General features: G+C 48.6%; 1 protein-coding gene across 1 annotated transcript in view; it reads right to left on the bottom strand.

Moving 5' to 3' along the window:
- The window catches only part of SMCHD1 (structural maintenance of chromosomes flexible hinge domain containing 1), a 383,867-nt gene that overhangs the window by 238,361 nt on the left and 122,125 nt on the right, over window positions 1-23,381 (bottom strand). The window contains 1 exon segment of the mRNA XM_040432517.1: window positions 13,580-13,706. Coding sequence (XP_040288451.1) covers window positions 13,580-13,706 — 127 coding nt within the window.

Here is a 23,381-nt window from a genome sequence, read left to right as displayed (position 1 = left end):
TGGGGGGGGGGGGGAGGAGAGAGGCACTTGATACTGGCACATGATGGGGGGGCATTATGGGGGACACTAGGCCGGCAGCCTATCAGAGGCCGGACACTGAGGGGCATCTACTGGGGCACTATATATGGGGCATTTTATACTGGTACATTATGGGGGGCACTAGCAGGAAGGGGGGAGAGGAGGACTATATAGGGGTATTTTATACTGGGACATTATGGGGGCACTATGGGGACATTAGCTCAACTGGGGGCATTACAAGGGGGTATTTTTGCACTGTCACATTATAAGGAGAATTATTACTACTGGGGGGGGGGGGGCATTATGGTGGGCTTTATTACTCCCCCATGGTATGACCCCCTAGTAGCAGCACCAGCCTCTCCCTGCTCTGCTATCCCTCTGCCCCTTCTCCAAATCCTTATTATGAAATCTTTCTCATTAGGATAAAGCACAACATCAGCTCCACCGAGCCCCCGGCCAAAGTGTTGAAGTGGCGTCCGAGATCCCCAAGGGTCAAGTAACTGTGCCCCACAATATACAGTATACCGCACACTACTGTGCCCCACAATATACAGTATACCGCTACACTGTGCCAAAGGAGTGGGGTTTACACAGGAGGAGGGAGGTGCGAAGCGCGCTGGTGGGGGCCCTTACAAATATTTGCTGTGGGGCCCAGTCACTTCTAGTTACGCCCCTGCTGTAGGGGTGACCCTGCTGGACCAGAGGAAGGGTGAAGATGGCGGCAGGAGAGAGAAGAAAGGTAAGTACACGGGACTAGGTGAGTATTTAACCCTCTGGGTTGGTCCCCCCTCCCTCTTGGTGACAATAGTCTGCGACCAGACAGGTCATCAGCATAGCCCAGCACCCCTGAAGCATTCCCCTCCGGCACAGGCCGTTTGGTTGATTGAGTGGAGGACATAGGGGGTTAATAGGTGCGGTAAGCTTACTGGCGCCAAATTAGGTGGACTATGTAACTCCCTAGTGCTAATTCCTTATTTGCATGCAGGGAGCCGAGCGCAGCTCCCGCTCACCGACAAGGCAGCATTTACCTTTATCCACCCTTTCGGGAGCGGATGCCGGGCGCGTCGCTCCTGAGGGGGTTAACCCCCCTGCGTTCGGCCGGCACAGCTTCGGTGCTCCGGCCGCGATGTTTTGACGCCCTGCTCAAAGAATATGGCGGCCAGCAGGGCAGCTGTTCACACATGCGGAGGAGCTCCGCTTCCCGACACCTCCCACATTTACTCCCCTTTGAGCGGACGCCGTCGCGCCGCTCCCGGAAGGGGTTAACCGTCGTGCATTCGACCGGCCGCGATTTTTGCCGCCCGCTCAAAAAATATGGCGGCCAGCAGGGCAGACGGTCACACATGCGGAGGAGACTCCCCTCCCCGACACCTCCCACATATACACCTCTTGGAGCGGTCGCCGTCGCGCCGCTCCGGAAGGGGTTAACTGCAGCGCGATCGACCGTGCACCGCATCGGTGCTCTGGCCCGCTCCTTCTCTGCCCGACCCCCGCTATCAACGGCCGGCGGGGTGACGCCCCCATTCAGTTCGGCCGGTCTGTGACACGGCCGGCGCGGCATTAGGTGGGGGCAAGGCAATCTCTGGAAAGCCGCGCTGCGACTTGCTGGGCCGCAGTCTTCGTCCATGGAAGGGGTGCACTCTGGCGCGAATTCTTCCCGCCCTTCTCCCCCTGTCGCCTGCTGAGCCACTGCCTTAACCCTTCATGGCCACCCACCATTATTAGGCTGGCACCTGTTTATCTGAGGCCCTTCCCCTAAGTACACTGTACATGAGTGGAGGATTTAACCCCTTACTGCCTCTTGTCATTGAGGCCGGATTCCTAGTTTTATCAAAAAATAAATTAAATAAAAAAATAAAAATAAAATAAATAATAATAAAGGACATGTCCGTCCATACGGGTCCCCCTCCTCAGCCACACTCGCATAGTTCCCAATACTGCCTCCGGGCCGTTTGGTTGATGATTCTCCACATGCGCAATCCAGTGGCGGACCCCTGCAGGATCCAATCCGTCCTCCGGGGCTGTTTGGTGATTAATTTCCACCTGGGCAATCCAGTGAAGGACCGCTGCAGGATCCCAATTTGTCCTCCTGGGCCGTTTGGTTGATGATTCTCCACCTGCGCAATCCAGTGACGGACCGCTGCAGGATCCCAATCCGTCCTCCTGGACCGTTTTGGTTTACGATTCTCCACCTGCGCAATCCAGTGAAGGACCACTGCAGGATCCCAATTCCGTCCTCCGGGGCCGTTTTGGTTGATGATTCTCCACCTGCACTATCCAATGCGGGACCACTGCAGGATCCCAATTCCGTCCTCCGGGGCTGTTTGGTTGATGATTCTCCACCTGCGAAATCCAGTGACGGACCACCGCAGGATCACAATCCATCCTCCGGGGCCGTTGGTTGATGATTCTCCACCTGCGCAACTCAGTTTAGGACCACTGCAGGATCCCAATCTGTCCTACGGGGCCGTTTGGTTGATCATTCTCCACCTGCGCAACTCAGTTAAGGATCTCTGCAGGATCCCAATCTGTCCTACGGGGCTGTTTGGTTGATAAATTCTCCACCTGCGCCATACAGTGGAGGACCTCTGGGATTCCCAATCCACCCTCCTGGTTGTTGGTTACTAATTCTCCACCTGCGCAATTCAGTGGGGTCCGCTGGAATCTCCCATCCACCCTCCGGGGGTTCTTTGGTTGATAATGCACCGCCTTCGCAATCCGGTGGAGAGACTTCTGGGAGTTTCCGTTCCACCCTCGGGTGGTTTGGTTGATAAGTCCCCGCCTGCGCATTCCACAACTGCCAGGGGCGAGATTCTCAAGGGTAGCTCTACGTGCAAGCGAACCGCAGCAGGACAATTTTCTCCTCGAATATTTCCGCTCCCCTACTCTTCCTCCCTAAATCATGCTCAGACACACCCTCCCTCACTGGGGCGGGTCCGTCCAGAAAGAGGGGAGAATCTCTGATTCGGATCCTGATATGAGTCCGAAGCAATTTTCCAGAGATTGCGTCTACGTGGCCAGCAGTACTGTCGTATGCATTACCCACTTCCTTTGGTGGTGTAACGGCACTACTTCAGGATACAGTGCCTGCCTTATACATTGTCCCCTGCCATAGGTGGACTAAGTACAATGACTAGGGGTTCGGGACCTGCCATATGCAGATCCATCGGTGGCACGATGACATGTCACTGGTTACATTATGTGCTGTATGCATTACCCCCTTAGGTGCACTATTGCACTCCACGGGGTACAGGACTAGCCATATGCACTAGTTCTCGCTGTGGGCATTCGCCCCACTTCTTAGGTGGGGTATTCTCCCTACCACTGACCAGTACTTGCCGTATGCTCACCTTCCTTAGGTAGCTAATTATTCTACCATTGAAAACGGTTCCAACTGTCCGCTATCCTTCCATAGGCGGAGTGTTGCACATCACCGTGCTTCGGTAGCATTTCCCCCTTCCGCTAGTGATCCACTAGCAGGGAGTAACATCTTCTGCGGCACTACGGCTCTAGGTGCCTTCGCTTATTTCCAAGGGGTCGTGGCTACAGTTGGTTCTCTGATTATGACATCCTCTGTCTTCCAGGGGGTTCCTAGCATCACTTGTGGGTCTTACAGACGCCCCCCCCCCCCCCCATCTCCATGGGCCTCTGTTGCTCCGGTCGGTCCTGATATTGTCCGCATCAATACGAAATACATACTCCACTTACCTAGTGAGTACGTTCCAGCGGGTCGACTCTTTTCGCTGACTCCGTATTCTCTATCCACCACTCCCCATTCTCTGGGGAAGTGGTTATGCTGGCGGCTCTGATTTAGCTCCTACAGCTTGTTTTCCTCCACAGGTGCGGCTTGTCGCTAATGTTAGAGTTCATGGTCGCTGCAGTGGGACATCCCCCTCTGGTAGGGGTCCTACCCTGGAGCTAGCTTGGCAGTTGCGCCCTTCCAGGTAGAAATTTTAGGGTTAGCTCCATGTAACTGGGGCAGTATGGCACGTGGTTTCTACGGATAGTATCGGGCCTCTCCCCCAGTTTTTGCGTTGCCGGGGCAAGCGCTGGCTACCACTGTGGTAGCGGTATTATTTTCCCTACATGCTTGGGTTCTTACTGCACAGCCCCTCGCTAGGCGGTGGACTCTTTAGCACTGGATCGGTGGCTTCTACGGGTGTTCCCTCCTCTGCTGGGATATGGAGCTGGCATTGCAGTGTGACTTCCCTTGCCTGGCTTCCTTCTCGGGCGGAGTTCTTTTGGCACGGCCGCTTGATCTTTGGCTACTTCTGTATAGCGTCGGTCTCTTACAGGGTAGGGTTTTAGATCTAGCCTATTGCTTCTCCTCTCTTTCCCCCTCTGGCTCATGGTTCATTGTCACCCCATATGCCTTGGTAGTTCCTACGTTGCTACCTTCCCTCACCTTCGTTGCATGGGGTATTTGTTTGGTGCCTTTCCATTCCAGACACGATCTGGTCCCAACTGGTGGGCTGTGACGCCCTCCACATTCTTCCTCCTACAGGGACTCTTCCATTGGTCCGGGTGTGCTAACGGTATCTGCACAAGGGCTTCCGCCTTCTCTCCAGAGCCACAGTTCCGGAAGCATCCGCCATGGAGGTCCTGATTCTCCTTGGCGGGAGTTTCTTCCCCTCCTTCTCAGGGTTCTACGGAAGGTACGGATGGAGGACATTCAGACATATCCTAGTCGCTCCGAAACTGACTCGTCGTGCGTGATATGCCGACCTCGTTCTCCTGGAGACGTCCCTTGGTCACTGCCACTCAGACGTCCTTCTTTCAAGGGGTTCAGTCTTACATGACTTTTTCAATGACGGCATGGCTATTGAGACCGCCGTTCTAACGTGGAGGGTTTTTTTCGCCCGATCTCTTCCGCACTATGATTCAGGACAGGAAGTCTGCATCGCCAGTATCTATTCTGGGACCTGGAGGTCCTTCTGAGGCTTCTCTGAAGCCATGACGTCCCCCTCACGTTGGGGTTTTTCTCTAACCTTTCTACTTTAAGGGTTGACCTTTGTTTAGCCCTTGTTTCCTTGATGGGTCAGGTGTTGGCGCTTCCATCTTGGGCAGCCTTCCAGGTTCCCTGGTGCCCGTGGGAATCTTCTTTCAAGGAGCAGCACATATGGTTCCTCTGTATCGTCCTTACAGCCTTGGGATCTTAATATGGTTTTCTCAGCATTCCTTCTTCTCCCGAAGGTGGTCTCTGACTTCCATAGCATGTTCCTTTCCTTCGCGCCTTACGGAAGGGAGTTACATTATGGACGTTGTCAGTGCTCTACTCATTATTAGCAGCCTCCAGTCCCTCTCGGGCGTACGGATCCCCCTTTTCTCTCAGGAAGGTCCTCGCTGGGGATTGGCGGCCCCCAAAGGGCGATTGCACGTTGGATTCGGTCTGGCAGTGCTGCAGCTTACCGCACTCGGAGCGGCTCACTCCCCCAAAGTGGTGGGCGCTTCTTGGGCTAGGAGGAATCGCGCTTTGGCTGCACAGTAATGTAAGGTGGATCCAGTCCTCCTTGCACATTTTCGCAAGAAGTTGCCAGGTGCATACTTATGCATCGATGGTCACTGCGTGGACCGTGTGGTCTTGCTGCGACAGTTCTTAGTTGACTGCACGGGCGCTTGCTTCATGGGTCTGTGGTTTTTCCCTCCCTGTGGACTGCTCTCGGACATCCCATGGTCTCTGTGTCCCCCAATGAATATGGGCGAGAAAACGAGATTTTGTAATATTTACCAGTAAAATCTCTTTCTCGCTCTTCATTGGGGACACAGCACCCACCCAGTATTGTTGTTCGGCCACAGTTGTGGCTGTTGCTGGTTAGAACCTGGTTCGGTTCTTGGCATTGTTGCTGTTCCACATTGTTTCGTTGGTTTACTTGCTTCTCCTACTGCTTCTCACAAACTGAAGCTCTCTCTCCAGGCTGGAGGAGGTATAGCTGCCAGTGGAGAAGCTAACAGCTTTATCTAGTGTCAACGCCTCCTAGAGGACATAGCTATACCCATGGTCTCTGTGTCCCCCAATGAAGAGCGAGAAAGAGATTTTACTGGTAAGTTTTACAAAATCTCTTTTTTTCTGGAAACAGAAACATTTTGAGGAGGGAGAAAATGCAGGACACATGTTGGCAACTATCATTAAGGCTCAGCAGGGCTCTTCCTATATAGGATGCATCCAGGACATGACGGGTGATTTGGTAACTGAAAATCGAGATATTCTTAGAGTATTTAGGGAATACTATAAAAAAAACTATATTGCACTAGGTTACAGTGTAGGGAAAGTGAGATTCAAAACTACCTCGCCTCAATTCAACTGTCAAGGCTGACTGAGGAACAGAAGGCGAGTCTTGAAGAACCTATAAGTTTGGAGGAACTTGAGGAAGCGGTGAAGGGACTACCTAATGAGAAGGCACCTGGGTCAGATGGAATACCAGGGGAATTCTTAAAAAAAAATATAAGGCCTTCTTGCTACCACAGCTATTAGCAGTCTTTGAACAGGCAGAAACACAGGGTAGGCTACCTGAATCTATGGAAGAGGCAATAATAGTAGTGTTACTTAAACCTGGTAAAGACCACACCAATCCGGAATCCTATATGCCTCTATCTCTGCTACGTATATACATTAAGCTCTTGGCCAAAGTACTGGCCAATAGGTTAGTGAAAGTAATCCTTAGGCCCCTTGCAGACGAGCGTGTCCAGATTAGGGAAAATTGTGCGAGTAGGTACGCAATTGCAGTCAGTTTTGACTGCGATTGCGTTCCGATGCTCAATTTTTATTGCGCATGTGCAATGCGCGTGATAAAAAACTGACTGTGGTACCCAGACCCGAACTCGGACTTCTTCACTAAAGTTCAGGTTAGGTGTTCTGTATATTTTATTGTTTTCCCTTATAACATGGTTATAAGGGAAAATAATAGCATTCTTAATACAGAATGCTTACTAAAATGTGGCTTTAGGGGTTAAAAAATGAAAAAAAAAAATTAACTCACCTCACCCTGTTGTTCGCGCAGCCGGCATAGTCTTCTTTCTTCTTCTTTCAGGACCTGCCAAAGGACCTTTGATGACATAATCACGCTCACGACGTGACGTTAGCGCAGGTCCTGCTGAATGAAGATAGAAATTCTATCTGATACTGATCACTCTGAAAAATGCCTGATCAGTCAGAAAAATCTATTGAAATGCTGGATCCGTCTTTCCGGTGTCATCCAGAAAAACGTACGGTATCCGGCATTTATTTTTTTCCAGTCTGCGCATGAGCAGACCGGAAGGACGGCACTGATACATTCCTATGGAAAATAAATCCCGGATCCGGCATTCAGGCAAGTCTTCAGGTTTTTTCCGCCGGAGATAACCATAGCATGACGCAGTTTTATCTTTTGCCTGATCAGTCAAAAAGACTGAACTGAAGACATCCTAATGCATCCTGAACGGAATGCTCTCTATTCAGAATGCATGGGGATAAAACTTATCAGTTCTTTTCCGGTATAGAGCCCCTAGGACTGAACTCTATGCTGAAACAGAAAAACCCAAGTGTGAAAGTACCCTAAGGGTACTTTAACACTAGTGTTTTTCTTTTCCGGCACCGAGTTCGGTTCAAAGGGCTCAATGCCGGAAAAGAACTGATCAGGTATATCCCCATGCATTCTGAATGGAGAGTAATCCGTTCAGGATGCATAAGGATGTCTTCCGTTCCGTCATTTTGACTGACCAAGCAAAAGATAAAACCGCAGCATGCTACGGTTTTATCTCCGGCGAAAAAAACTTAAGACTTGCCTGAATGTCGGATCCGGCATTTTTTTCCATAGGAATGAATTAGTGCCGATCCGTCCTTCCGGTCTGCACATGCACAGACTGAAAAAAAAGTAAAAAAAATTAATGCCGGATCCGTTTTGCTGGATGACACTGGAAAGATGGATCCGGCATTTCAATGCATTTTGCCATCAGTTGGCATACGTTTTGCCGGATCACTCTGCCGCAAGTGTGAAAGTAGCCTAAGCTATTCAATACACTTATACACACCCCATGCTTGTACAGCCTAACGTAACTGTACATCTGAGGTGACACCTGCAATGTCAGGGACTGGAGAAAACTCAATAGAGACCATGGCATCTGAGAGGTTAGTCAAAGGGAATGGGCTACATCTGACCTCGGATAACACCCCCACAGCAAAACCACAGGGTGCCAATCATCTGCTATGACAGACTAGGGCCTTGTTAAAGAAGACCTTTAATGGTTTTTTTTTTATTCTAGATAAATACCTTTATTTGTGGGGCTGATGCTGCCATCCTGCCTTTTTTTTATATATATCGCTCCTACGCCCCGCTGTGCCCCCCTGTAGTTTTCCCACTCAGTATGTTAATACTGAGCATCGGTACAGGGAGGAGGAGATACCAGGGTTTCTGAATGGGAGAAGGCGATTTTTTTTTCTCCCTGGCTGTGACGCTCTCCGCTGTGATTGGATCGTGGCGCAGCCAGGGAGAAGGAGACACCTATTGAGAAACCCTGGTGTCTCCTCCTCCCTGTACCGATGCTCAGTATTAGCATACTGAGCGGGAAAACTAAGGGGTGCACAACGGGGCGTAGGGGCGATTAAAAAAAAAAAAAAAAACATTCAGGGTGTCAGCATAAGCGGGGTGTACCCCGCAAGTAAAGGTATTTATCTAGAATAAAAAGAAACCATGAAAGGTCCTCTTTAAATCTTAGGCCAGCCATAGAAAACTACCTGTTAAAGTGTTTGTGCAGTCAGTAATATTGATGACCTAACCGACTCAGCGATAAGGTATAATGAAAAGATCTGCACCTGTTCTGTGATTTTGACCCCCACAGGTTTTGGCTCACAATAACTGATGAAAATACCTGACCAAATAATTCAAGTGTGAACTCAGCCTAAGGCTTGTTTCACACTTGCGTAAAACAGATCCGGCAGGCTGTTCCGGCGGAGAACAGCCTGTCAGATCAGATTCCCACCGGCCCCCATTATAGTGAATGGGGCCAGACAGAATGCAGGCAGTGTACAGCTTTGCCTGACAAGGTCTGATCCGACAGGTTGTTCCTGGCCAGAACAGCCTGCCGGATCTGTTTCACACAAGTGAACAAACAAGCCTAAGACAGCTCTTTAGCTTACTGCTTTAATAGCTGTGCTAATAGGGCAGCATCCATTTTATTTCCCCTGATGATTTCCCTCTAGACCTGGGTTGCACAACGTTTTCTGGTTGGAGGCCACATTGCCAGACCAATGACAAAGCCCGAAAAAAAAAATTAAAGGGGTACTAAACAAATAAAATACAGTATTTTTGGCATATTGAACACACGGTATACACCATAATGTCTACTTACAGTTCCAGGACTCCCATATAAATGGGAGAAATACAGGAAAAATGCATGTGAGCAGCCACAAGACATAGACATACAGTACATGTCAGTTACCAGATGGTTGGGGCCAAACAGAATGGTATCAAGGGCCGCAAGTGGCCCCCGGGGCCACAGGTTGTGCGTCCCTGCTCTAGACAAAACGAGCCATTATAAATAATAAATGCTATTTTGGAATATGTTTATAATAAAGTAATGTGACAGAACCATCTGTCTGTGTAATTGTATTGTATGTTATGTGAGGGTACCTAGATAGCTAATTTTATTGTATTCATGTTGTCTGAGTGCCATTCACCTAATAATATGCACTCAGACTTGAGCTATCTGGGAATATGTTAAATGTCTGTGTTTGCTGTGGGGGTGTGACATTGTGTGTTTGGGTGGTGATTTCTGTTCTGTTGTCCCCACATGTGTATTGGCGATTTCCCTTTGTCTTGAGAGATAATTAGATTACTCCTCGGGTGTCTCCAGGGCAGAGAGGAGGAAACCATGATGCATTGTGGGGATGTATTGTGTCTGTGTATCCTGCAGTGCTGCATATCTGTCTTCATTCTAGTCCCCTAGGGGCGTGTCCACCAGATGGGGACCTGCATAAATACGGGCGGGTAGCCCTCAATAAAGTGTTCCTGTTTTACCTTCAACATAGAGCCTCGTCTCATGTGTGTGGGGATTGCTATACTTGTATACTCCCCTGGCTATTACTCCTAGCTCTTGTAAGAGCTGTTCCTTTTCCTGGTTCCTGTGGTGGTATCGGTGTCGAGCGGAGTGCTTGGAGTCCTCGGGAGGCACTGGGAGCGTTTATCAACGGAGGTACCCGGTCGGGGTGCTAGGAGATCCGTTACAAGTAATATTTAGGTATATTTAGAATTTTATTTAAGAACCCCTTTAATAGGAAGTACAGGGAATCCCCATAAGACGCATTTTTTTCCCCAAAAGGGGGGGGGGGGGAATCTTTTCTGGTGAATACTAATGAGGGCTTCCATTATAGAAGCGCTCATTAGTATCGGAGGACCGTGAAGCGGTGAAGGCTCTGTACTCTCCGCTTCCTGGTCCTCTGTTGTTGGCTGTGCAGTGGCTGCGCACAGAGTGAGGGCGTTCTGTGACCTCACGCTGTGCGCACCAGTTCACAGCACACCCGACGGCAGGATAAACAGGATTGCGCTGTAGGTGAGGAGCGGTGGCATCCAGAGAAGGAGAGGTAAGTGTTTTTTTTTATTTTATAAAACATGAGGCAATATGGGGCTGCTGGGGGCTGATCTGTGGCAATATGGGGCTGCTGGGGGATGATTTGAGGCAGAATGGGGCTGCTGGGGGCTGATCTGGGACAATATGAGGCTGCTAGAGGATGATTTGAGTCAATTGGGGCTCCTGGGGGCTGATCTGGGGCAATATGGGGCTGCTGGGGGCTGATCTGAGGCAATGGGGCTAACATGAGAGGCAATGGGGCTGAAGGCAATGGGGGCTAATATGAGAGGCAATGGGGGATACTGGGGGCTTATATGAAGCAATGGGGCTGCTGGGGGCGAATATGAGAGGCAATGGGGGCTGCTGGGGGCTGATATGAGGCAATGGGGGCTGCTGAGGGCTGATATGAGACTGAAGGGGGCTGATGAGAGGCATATGGGGGCTGATGAGAGGCATGGGTCTCTTATCTAAGGTCTGATTGGGGATCATTCACATTAGGGTCTGAGCTGAGGTCTGATTGGGGGTCTGATCTGAGGTCTTGTTGGGGTCTTATTAACATTGGGGGTCTGATTGCTGGTCTGACCTGAGGTCTAATGAAAAATATTTTTTCTTATTGTCCTCCTCTAAAACATAGAGGAGTATTATGGGCCGGTGCGTCTTATAGGTAAGTTTAGCACCTTTCTGGAGGATAGGTCATCAATATTAATGGCTGCACAACAATTTTAAAATATAAAAGTATTTATCCACTAAAAACCCTAGCATAAAAGAAAAACAAAATGCCCGAATTGCCATTTTTCTCAGCTCATCTCCTAAAAAAAATTAAAAGTGATCATATGTACCCCAACAGGATACCAATAAAACTGCAGCTTGACCCGCACAGATTTTTTTTCTTTGCATCGTTATATCCTGTGACCCCCTTAACTTTTTTATAGTTATGTCTACAGACCTATGTGAGGGCTCATTTTTTGAAGGGCGATCTGCTGTTTGACACCATCTTGTAGTGGGTATGACTTTTTGATCAATTTTTATTCCATTTTTTGGGAGGTGAAGTGACAAAAAAAAGGCGAATCTGCCATTTAGATTTTTTTTCAGTTACTGCATTCACTATACGGGATAAATATGTTTATATTTGAATAGTATGAGTGTTTTGAGACGCATCAGTGCCAATGATCTTAATTTTTTTTTAAATTATATTAAAGTTATTGTTTCATCAAAAAAATTACCTATTGTTTAACCCCTTAAATACTGGGCCTATTTTTGTTTTTTCCTTCCCACATTCCAACAGTCATAACTTTTAAAATGTTCTTTTCATATAGCCATGTGAGGGCTTATTTTGGGGGGGATAAGTTGTATTTTTTAATGGCATTTAATTTACCACATCTTGTATTGGAAAACTGGAAAAAAATTCTTTGTTAGGTAAAACTGAAACCACCCCCCCCCCCCTCAATGCTGACAAGTAACTCGTTCACTGTCCACTAAAAATTACACAATGTCTTTATTCTGTGGCTCAATACGATGACGATACTGAATTTAGATTTTTTTTTTTTTGCTTTACTACTTATAAAAACGAAGGGGCGCATTTATTAAGTCCGGCGTTGTAGAAGAATTGCAAGCACTACATAACTTCGGCGCATCCAGCGCCAGTTCAAAATGTAACCCAACTTCCAAGCTGTCTTGCATTTAGACCATTTTCTACGCCTAAAACAAATGAGACGGACCTCCCTGCCTATCCCCTTCCCCGCCCACAATTTTAGACCTGGCGTGAGCGTGGCGAAGTCGCAGATAGTGACGCAACTAGTCGCTGCGTCACCATCTGTGCGTGAAATACTACAACTTTTTGATCTTTTTTTTTTTTTTTTTGCATGTAAAAGGTGACCTCAAAATGGCGAAATTTTTATTGTTTTTTCCGTTATAGCATACACCACGCAGGAAAAATATTTTTATATGTTAATAGTTCAGACATTTTTCAAACTTGGATATACCTATTATGTTTCTTTTTATAGGTTAAATTCGGAAATGGGGCTGATTAGAACTTTCTTTTTACATAATAACTTTTAGCCTACTTAGGGAGCTAGATCCTGGGATCTTTTGAGAACTATTATGGTAAATAGCATTCTGCCTGCAAAGCTGTGTACAAGGCATAGTGTAGCAGGTAAAGTGACAGGCCCCAGGCTGCCGGTAACTGATTGGAGCCTTGAGATTTCACTGTGTGGGCTCTGGTCAGAAGACAGAGGGAGCCACATCTCTCTGCCTAACCTCACAAATGCTGTGAGCGCTACTGAATGCGGTATGTGAGGAGTTAAATGACCGGTTTCTGCATCAACACAGTTTTTTGGAGCCAGGTGCCTGCTGTATTAAACAGCCATCAGCCACAATGATGTAGAGGTACATCACAGAGGCTGAAGGTGATAAGTCACGTTTTTATGTTAAACATATTTTGAAAGACGCTTTGGTGATGTTACTTACTAATTTTCCATGTCAATATCTATATTTAAACAAAAACCATAAAATCCAGCAGTTTTCTCACTGGACACCAAGCCTAATAATAGGAGCCCCTTCTTGGTCTGTAAAGATCACTTTACTGCAGTTATCTGCTAATCATTAAAGGCAGGTTTAGAATGACAGATAGCACATTTATGTATAGTTAACACTGGATCCACCATTCACAATAGGTGATTGTCAATTGACTCCCTCCGCACATGTCACAGAGTATGCCAAGAAAACTCTACCATAAAAGTCAATGAGGTCCCCTACTGTCCATTGCATCTATGGCCCATGGTGGCTGGTCTAAAGCAATTCTCTAAATGCTGTTAACAAAAGCTCAGGCAAGATGGCCACCCCCATAATCATGTTCAGGAAATGGAATAAAAAAAAAATCTATAATCAGAAAATAAAAAAAGGATTGAAGAAAAAAAGGTTATGTGTTGCTACTTGATTTTAACTGGCAGAAAAAAAAATCAGCAACACATTGCATTTAAACTCCCATACTGGATTTGATCAAATTAATTACAAGTCTTACTCTTGGACTGTAGTATAAGGAATAAGTCTTCCATTCCAGAAACATTCAAAAATTGGTCTCCTTCCTCTAGCTTCTTTTTCCACAATGATGCAGTCATCATCAATTTCATCAATGTCTTCATTACCTCCTAAAATATTGTAAGATATAATTATGATACCATACTTTATATAACTTACAGTTATGCTTTATCTTTGTATATATAAACCCCTTCCCGACATCCAGCGTACATGTATGTTGGATGTCAGGTCTTTAAAAATGGTGCCCGCTCAGTAGCTGAGTGGGAACCATAGTTGCAGAGTTTGTTTTTCACAGCAGATACCCAGCTGCAGAGTCAGTGATCTGAAGGCTGCCATAGCAAAACCCTACCAAGTTCAGAGCGTGTCGGCAAGGGGTTAAAAATAAAAACAATTAGCCATATTTTTTGGGGTTGCATCACCCCACCCCACAAAAAATTAATAAAAAGTTATCAAAAAGTCAAACACAACCCAAAATGGCATCAATGAGAATGACAGATCAGACAACTCTGTAGTATATATTTATAGGTGAATAAAACAAGATTTTTGTGAACTCACCTTTAAAATCTCTTTCTCGCTTAGTTCATTGGGGAACACAGGACCGTGGGTATAGCTGTTGCCACTAGGAGGCGACACTAGGCTGAAAAGTGATAACTCCTCCCCTGCCGGCTATACCCCCTCCAGCCTGGAGAGAGCATATCAGTTTGTGCTAAAGCAGTAGGAGAAGGAGAAAAAACCCATACAGGAAATAACCCATAACATAACGAATGCCAGTCGGACCGAACCAGAACTGAGGACCGAACCGGCAAACCAACCGCCATCACTTGCGGTAATAAAAGTAAACAATGGGTGGGAGCTGTGTCCCCCAATGAACTAAGCGAGAAAGAGATTTTACAGGTGAGTTCACAAAAATCTGGTTTTCTCGCTCGTATCATTGCGGGACACAGGACCGTGGGACGTTCCAAAGCAGTCCACGGGGCAGGAAGAACACACCCTCATGAAAACTGCCTTGCAGAAGCTCAAGACACTGCTGCTTGCAAGACCTTGCGGCCCAGCGCAGCGTCCGCTGATGCAAAAGTATGCACCTGGTAAAACTTGAACGTGTGCTAAGAAGACCAAGACGCTGCCTTACACAACTGTGAAGCGGAAGCATGGTGAAACCGAGCCCAAGAAGCGCCCACCTGGTCGAGTGGGCCGTGACACCTAGGGGCGGTACCTTGCCCCGGGAGCGGTATGCTTCCACAATCGCCAAACGAATCCACTTGGCAATCGTCACCTTAGAGGCTGGCAAGCCTTTGCGGGGACCGTTAGGAACAACAAATAGGGAGTCCGTACGGTGGAACAAACTAGAAATGGATAGGTAAATCCTCAGAGCCCGAACCACGTCCAGCTGATGGAGAGCTCGCTCCCTAGGATGTGAGGGAGAGGGGCAGAACGAAGGGAGAACAATGTCTTCGTTGACGTGGAAGGCAGAGACCACCTTCGGCTGAAAAGAAGGTACTGGGCGGAGCATCACCTTATCTTGGTGGAGAACAAGAAAGGGCTCCTTACAAGAGAGCTCTGCCAATTCTGACACATGCCTAATGGAGGTGATTACTACCAGGAAGGCAACCTTCCAGGAAAGAAGACGAAGGGAAACAGCGAATAGAGGCTCAAAAGGAGCAGATTGAAGGGAACCTAGGACCAGGTTGAAGTCCCAAGAAGGTAAAGGGGGGCGATACGGCGAGACAGTGTGATCCAACCCTTGTAGAAAAGGTCTTAACCGGGGCCTGTCCGGCTAAAGGACGCTGGAAAAAAACTGACAGCGCCGACACTTGGCACTTTAACCACCCTTAATGACCAGACCACTTTTTACAATTCTGCACTACAATACTTTCATGGTTTATTGCTCGGTCATACAACTTACCACCCAAATGAATTTTACCTCCTTTTCTTCTCACTAATAGAGCTTTCATTTGGTGGTATTTCATTGCTGCTGACATTTTTACTTTTATTAATCATTTTACTATTAATGAAAATTTAACGAAATTTGGGCAAAAAAATTAAATTTTTCACTTTCAGTTGTAAATATTTTTTAAAAAAAACGACATTTCTATATAAATTTTTCTCTAAATTTATTGTTCTACATGTCTTTGATTAAAAAAAAAATGGTTTGGGTAAAAGTTATAGCCTTTACAAACTATGGTCCAAAAATGTGAATTTCCGCATTTTGAAGCAACTCTGACTTTCTGAGCACCTGTCATGTTTCCTGAGGTTCTACAATGGCCAGACAGTACAAACACCCCACAAATCACCCCATTTCGGAAAGTAGACACCCTAAGGTATTCACTGATGGGCATAGTGAGTTCATAGAACTTTTTATTTTTTTGTCACAAGTTAGCATAAAATGATGATTTTTTTAGTCTCATATTCCACTAACTTGTGACAAAAAATAAAAACTTCCATGAACTCACTATGCCCATCACGAAATACCTAGGGGTGTCTTCTTTCCAAAATGGGTTCACTTGTGGGGTAGTTATACTGCCCTGGCATTTTAGGGGCCCTAATGCGTGAGAAGAAGTCTGGAATCCAAATGTGTAAAAAAATGCCCTGTAAAATCAAAAGTACTCATTGGAATTTGGGCCCCTTTGCACACCTAGGCTGCAAAAAAGTGTCACACATGTGGTATCGCCGTACTCAGGAGAAGTAGGGCAATGTGTTTTGGGGTGTATTTTTACATATACCCATGCTTGATGAGAGAAATATCTCTCTAAAAGTCAACTTTTCCCATTTTTTTTTATACAAAAATGTCATTATAGAGAGATATTTCTCTCACCCAGCATGGGTATATGTAAAAAGACACCCCAAAACACATTGCCCAACTTCTCCTGAGTACAGCGATACCACATGTGTGACACTTTTTTGCAGCCTAGGTGCGCAAAGGGGCCCAAATTCCAATGAGTATCTTTTAGGAGGGCATTTGGATTTTGAGTGGTATGGTGAGTTCATGGAAGTTTTTATTTTTTGTCACAAGTTAGTGGAATATGAGACTTTGTAAGAAAAAACAAAAAATAAAAAAATATCAATTTCCGCTAACTTGTGCCCAAAAAAATTCTGAATGGAGCCTTAAAGGGGGGTGATCAATGACAGGGGGGTGATCAGGGAGTCTAAATGGGGTTATCACCACCCTGTCATTGATCACCCCCCTGTAAGGCTCCATTCAGAGGTCCGTATGTGTTTTGCAGATCCACAGATCGGATCCGCAAAATACATACGGACATCTGAATGGAGCCTTATAGGGGGATGATCAGGGAGTCTATATGGGGTGATCACCCCCCTGTAAGGCTCCATTCAGAGGTCCGTATGTGTTTTTCGGATCCACGGATCGGATCCGAAAAACACATACGGACGTCTGAATGGAGCCTTACAGGGGGGTGATCAATGACAGGGAAGTGATCAGGGAGTCTATATGGGTAGATCACCCCCCTGTCATTGATCACCCCCCTGTAAGGCTCCATTCAGACGTCCGTATGTGTTTTGCGGATCCGATCCATGGATCCGTGGATCCGCAAAACACATACGGACCTCTGAATGGAGCCAGCCTTACAAGGGGGTGATCAATGACAGGGGGTGATCAGGGAGTCTATATGGGGTGATCACCCCCCTGTAAGGCTCCATTCAGACGTCCCTATGTGTTTTGCGGATCCGATCCATGGATCCGTGGATCCGCAAAACACATACGGACCTCTGAATGGAGCCAGCCGTACAGGGGGGTGATCAATGACAGGGGGGTGATCAGGGAGTCTATATGTCATTGATCATCCCCCTGTAAGGCTCCATTCAGACGTCCGTATGTGTTTTGCGGATCCGCGGATCGGATCCGCAAAACACATACGGACGTCTGAATGGAGCCTTACAGGGGGATGATCAATGACAGGGGGGTGATCAATGACAGGGGGGTGATCAGGGAGTCTATATGGGGTGATCAGGGGTTAATAAGGGTCAGGGGGGGGTGTAGTGTAGTGGTGTTTGGTGCTACTTATTACAGAGCTGCCTGTGTCCTCTGGTGGTCGATCCAAGCAAAAGGGGCCACCAGAGGACCAGGTAGCAGGTATATTAGACGCTGTTATCAAAACAGCGTCTAATATACCTGTTAGGGGTTAAAAAAAAAATCGCATCTACAGCCTGCCAGCGAACGGTCGCCACTGGCAGGCTGCAGATCCACTCGCTTACCTTCGGTTCCTGTGTGCGCGCGTTCACGCGTATTTGCGTCCAGGAGGAATAACAGGGCCGCCGCCAGGACGCAATCCTGCGTACGGCGGTCCTGAGCTGGTTAAAGAACTAAGCGCAAGACCCAATTCCAGACCCGATTGCAGAAAGAAAAGGATGGTGGGAAGTGAGAAGCGCAGTGGAGGGAGGCCACGTTCCGCACAGAAGTGCAGAAAGGACCTCCAAGTTCTACAATAAATCTTAGAAGACGCTGGTTTCCTGGCCTTAATCATGCCTCAGAAACCACGCTGCCTCAGAATGGCGGTTTCAACAGCCACGCCGTCAAACGTAGCGACTCTAAACGTTGGTGGAAGACAGGACCCTGAGAGAGAAGATTGATTCTGAGCGGAAGAGGCCATGGCGTGTCTCCTAGAAGGAGCACGATATCGGTGTATCATTCGCGACGGGGCCAACCCAAAGCAATGAGAATCGTCTGGATGCGCTCCAACCTGATTCTGCGCAAGACTCAGGGCAGGAGGGGAAGGGGAGAGAATATGTACAGCAGAGAGAACCTGTCCCATGGTGCCACCAGTGCGTCTACGGTGCACGCTCGAGGATCTCTTGTTCGAGAGAAGAAGGCGGGAAGTTTGTTGTTGAGTCTGGACGCCATTAAGTCCACCTCTGGTCGGCCCCAACAGAGACAAATGGAGTCGAACACTTCCGGGTGCAGTGACCACTCTCCCGAGTCCATGGTTGTCCGACTGAGGAAATCCACCGTCCAATTCTTTACCCCCGGGATGTAAACCGCTGATAGCGCTGGTACATGAGTCTCCGCCCACTGCAGGATTTTGGCCAACACCTCCATCACCGCTTGACTGCGGGTTCCCCCTTGGTGGTTGATGTACGCCACTGCCGTGGCAATGACGGACTGGATCCGTATCGGCTGGCCCCTCAGGAGAGGGGTCCAATGGAGAAACGACAGATGAATGGCCTGGAGCTCCAGGATGTTGATGGGCAGTTTTAAATCCGACTGAGACCATAAGCCTTGGACTGTCTGGGGCGGGAAGACTCCGCCCCAACCCTGAAGACTGGCATCGGTGGTAATGACCGTCCATGAGATCGGGAGAAAGGACTTCCCCAACTCCAAGGTCGGGGCCGAGAGGCACCACCTAAGCGCCGAACGCACCCTTGGGGACAGGAAGAGGTGACGGTCAAAGGACACCGGTGAGTTGTCCTGTCCCAAGACAATAAAATTGTTCGTTGAAGGGGACGAGTGTGAAATTGTGCAAACGGGACTGCCTGGAAGGAAGCGACCATTGCACCCAAGACCCGCATGCAAAATCGGATCGATGGTAACCTGCGCCGGAGAAGACGGACCAACTTCAGAAGGGCTAGCTGCTTGTCCAGAGAAAAGCGAACTAACGTCGAGGATCATCCCAAGAAAGGTGATCGGCCTGGTTGGTCGTAGGGTAGACTTCTGGAAATTCACCAGCCAGCCAAAGCATGTCAGGGTGTCGAGAGTGATACGTAGACTGACCTCGTTCTGACTGAAGGTCGGCGTCTTGACCAGGATGTCATCCAGATATGGAATCAGGGTGATACCCCTGGCATGAAGAAGGGCCAGGAGCGAGCACTTTCGTGAAGACCCAGGGCGCTGTTGCCAAGCCAAAGGGAAGGGCGACTAACTGGTAGTGGTGGGGCCTACAGTGAAGCTGAGGAAGCGCTGATGTACCGGAGCAATGGGGACGTGTAAGTACGATTCCTGGATGACTATTGAGGAGAGGAATTCTCCCCGCTCCAGTGAAGCAACGACAGAGCGAAGGGACTACATTCTGAACTGTTGGACCCAGAGAGACCGGTTCAGCAGCTTGAGGTCCAGAACCGGGCGAAAGGACCCTTCCTTCTTGGGGACGACAAATAGGTTTGAATAAAATTCTGTGAAGTGTTCCTCCTGGGGAACCGGAGAGATCACGCCCCGATCGAGGAGAGACCGAATTGCCTGAGAAAAGGCGACAGCCCAATCCGGATCTCTGGGGGGCTGGGACAGAAAGAAACGGTCTGGGGGAGAAGCAAACTCTATATTGTAACCTACGGTTACAATTCGAGCGTCCACGAGTCTGAAATATGGGCCCACCAAATGTCCTAAACCCTTCATGCAGAAGGCAGTTTATTGGTCGAGGGACGAATGGGCTGTGCCCGTGGGCGCCAGGCTGGTTGAGGCCGAAAGAATGGCTTTTTTCTCTGGTCTTGCGTGGAGGACTTGGGAGGGGCTCTTGCCGCCGGATGAGTACTCGAGAAGCGGCGAAAGGAGTGAGTCCGGGCATTTAAGGACTTAGCGCGAAACGTGCGCTTAGATCTGCCCTCGGAGATAATTTCATCCAAACTGGACTCAAATAAACGGAAGCCAGAAAAAGGGAGGACTACCAGGGAACCCTTTGAGGACGAATCCACTGCCCAGACCTTAAGCCACAGTTCACGCCGTAAAGCTACCGCGAGAGCTGATGAGAGGGCCACCAGTGCACCAGCGTCTAAGGAGGCCGCACAGAGATATTTCCCCGCCTGTGAGATTTGGAGGGACAAAGACTGGAGCTCCGCCAGAGGGAGGTCCGCTGCCAAGTCTTGATTTAACCGGAGTGCCCATTCTGAGACTGCCTTAGCCACCCAGGCGGGAGCAAAAATGGGTTTAAGTGCTGAGCCACTTGCTGCAAACGCCGACTTAGAAAAAGACTACATACGGCGATCTATGGGATCCTGGAGGGATGAGCAGTCAGCCACGGGAATGGCGGTGTGTTTGGCGAGACTTGGACCGGAGGATCCACCTTAGACGGAGAGGATACATTCCGCCGGAAAGGGATATAGTAGATCAAGTCGCTTGGATGTGGTAAAGCGACGATCTGGGTGGTCCCATGCCTTTGCAATGACCACCGAAAAGTCGTCATGTATGGGAAAGGCTTTAGGGGATTGTCTGGAGCGGAGAAAAGACACTTCTTGAAGGCTCGTGGAGGGGGGAGTCATCCTGCACCTGGAAGGTGTCACAGACAGCAGTAACTAGGCTGTCCACCATGGAAGCAATCTTAGAAGACTGTTCCAGATCCATATCAGAGTCAGATTCCCCAATCTCCCCATCGGACAAAACTTCCCGTGAGAGGGAGAATACATCCGAGCGTGACCCAGGTGGGGTGGAGATGCCGACGCGTCAAAGGAGGAATGATGACCTGCTCTGAGCCTCTTGTGCGAAGGTGTGCTCCTAAGTTGTTCACCCGAGGAGGGTGCCGACTGTGCAGGTGGGGATAAAAATCAACCAAACGACCCATGAGGAAGAGGGTGGATTGGGATATTTTCGAGAGCTTTTCCACTGCCCGAGACAAAGCACGGGCCCAGTGGTCATGCGGCTGCGTAGGCTCCGGGGGGGGGGGGGAAGAACCTGTCTAGTCGCACAGCATGCGGAGCACACGGAATCTGGCTGCCCATCAGGGAACTTAATTTTGCATCTAGTGCATGCATAATAAGTGGCGGCTGGTGGTATGCAAGGGTCGCTGGTGGGTTCTGACATGGCTGCTAACCCAAACCAATAGCGGTCTCAAGGCTGGAGAGGGGGGTAACCGTCCTACCAGTTTGCAGGTGACTGCAGGTCCAGTGATCTCAGTGGAGCTTGAGGCAGCCTGAACAGCGCGGGGAAGCAAAGGGTCCTCCCACAGAGCCTTGGCGGTAAGCACAACCCCGCCCCCCTCGTCATAGCTGTAGGCGGCAACTTGTGGCCTACGTTTCCTGGGAAGCCGCGGCCTAAATTAGATACCCGTGGCCGACCATGATACACTTCCGGTCAGCCGGGGGGGAAAAAAGGGAACCGGAGCGGGCGCTGCCCGCTTGTTGAAAACGGTCGTGGAGACCCCCCTGGTGACCTGATAGCGACCCGAAACGCAGGTAAGTACGAGGGAAGCCGGGGCCTAAAGTGCAGTGGCCGGCCAGCGCAGTAGTGGCCCCCGGAGGAGCGCGGGATGCTCTGAAAGAGCTCCCCGTGGTTCTCTGAAGAAAGAGCACCAGATGTTAGACCCACCCACTTAGGACACGCCTGTGCTAGAACTGGAGACCCAGCAGAGGCCCATACTAGAATAAAAAGGATGGGGGGGGCGACACCCCCGTGGACCCTGAAAACGGCGAGACCCGGCAAGAGAAGGGGGGGGGGGGTAAAATACTCACCCATTCCCGATTACTCACTCCATCTTCATCCTCTTCTCTTCACCCTCACTTAACGGATCAGCAGGGTCACCTCTTCAGCAGCTGGCACCCGAAGTGGTAGGAGACTGGTATGGCGGGAGGGTCTTCACAAAACCAGTTGACCCTTTGGCTGGCAGGAAGCAGGGGAGCGGAGGCTGCCCTGGTCAACCTTTTCTTCTGTGGGGAGGTCCGGCAGTGAGGGAAACCGACACCAATTTTGCTCACCGGGAAGACAGAGAGGCTAGGCAACTCTGCTTCCCATACCTAAAAAGGGAAGAAGGGTCTGCCTCCTACGACACTAAGCTAAAAACTGATATGCTCTCTCCAGGCTGGAGGGTGTATAGCCGGAAGGGGAAGAGTTAACACTTTTCAGCCTAGTGTCGCCTCCTAGTGGTGGCAGCAGCTATATCCACGTTCCTGTGTCGTCGCCCCCCCCCCTCCCCCAATGATACGAGCGAGAAATTATACTTTTCTACTTTATTACGTTTGGCGTGCTGCTTGCTTTTTTATTATATATATATACACAGTCAGGTCCATAAATATTGGGACGACACAATTCTAACATTTTTGGCTCTATACACCACCACAATGGATTTGAAATGAAACGAACAAGATGTGCTTTAACTGCAAACTGTCAAATTTCATTTGAGTGTATTTACATCCAAATCAGGTGAACGGTGTAGGAATTACAACAGTTTGCATATGTGCCTCCCACTTGTTAAGGGACCAAAAGTAATAGGACAATTGGCTTCTGTTCCATGGCCAGGTGTGTTTTATTCCCTCATTATCCCAATTACAATGAGCAGATAAAAGGTCCAGAGTTCATTTCAAGTGTGCTATTTGCATTCGCAATATGTTGCTGTCAACTCTCAAGAAGAAATCCAAAGAGCTGTCACTATCAGTGAAGCAAGCCATCATTAGGCTTAAAAAACAAAACAAACCCATCAGAGATATAGCAAAAACATTAGGCATGGCCAAAACAACAGTTTGGAACATTCTTAAAAAGAAGGAACGCACCGGTGAGCTCAGCAACACCAAAAGACCCGGAAGACCACGGAAAACAACTGTGGTGGATGACCAAAGAATTCTTTCCCTGGTGAAGAAAACACCCTTCACAACAGTTGGCCAGATTAAGAACACTCTCCATTGTCAAAGTCAACAATCAAGAGAACACTTCAAGATGTAAACCATTGGTGAGCCTCAAAAACAGGAAGGCCAGATTAGAGTTTGCCAAACGACATCTAAAAAAGCCTTCACAGTTCTGGAACAACATCCTATGGACAGATGAGACCAAAATCAACTTGTACCAGAGCGATGGGAAGAGAAGAGTATGGAGAAGGAAATACTGCTCATGATTCTAAGCATACCACTAAAGCATGGTG

Source organism: Bufo bufo, chromosome 5 (assembly GCF_905171765.1).
Source record: "Bufo bufo chromosome 5, aBufBuf1.1, whole genome shotgun sequence".
Classification (NCBI taxonomy): domain Eukaryota; kingdom Metazoa; phylum Chordata; class Amphibia; order Anura; family Bufonidae; genus Bufo; species Bufo bufo.
The sequence above is the reverse complement of the archived record's forward strand: the minus strand, read 5'-3'. Positions and strand labels throughout refer to the sequence as shown.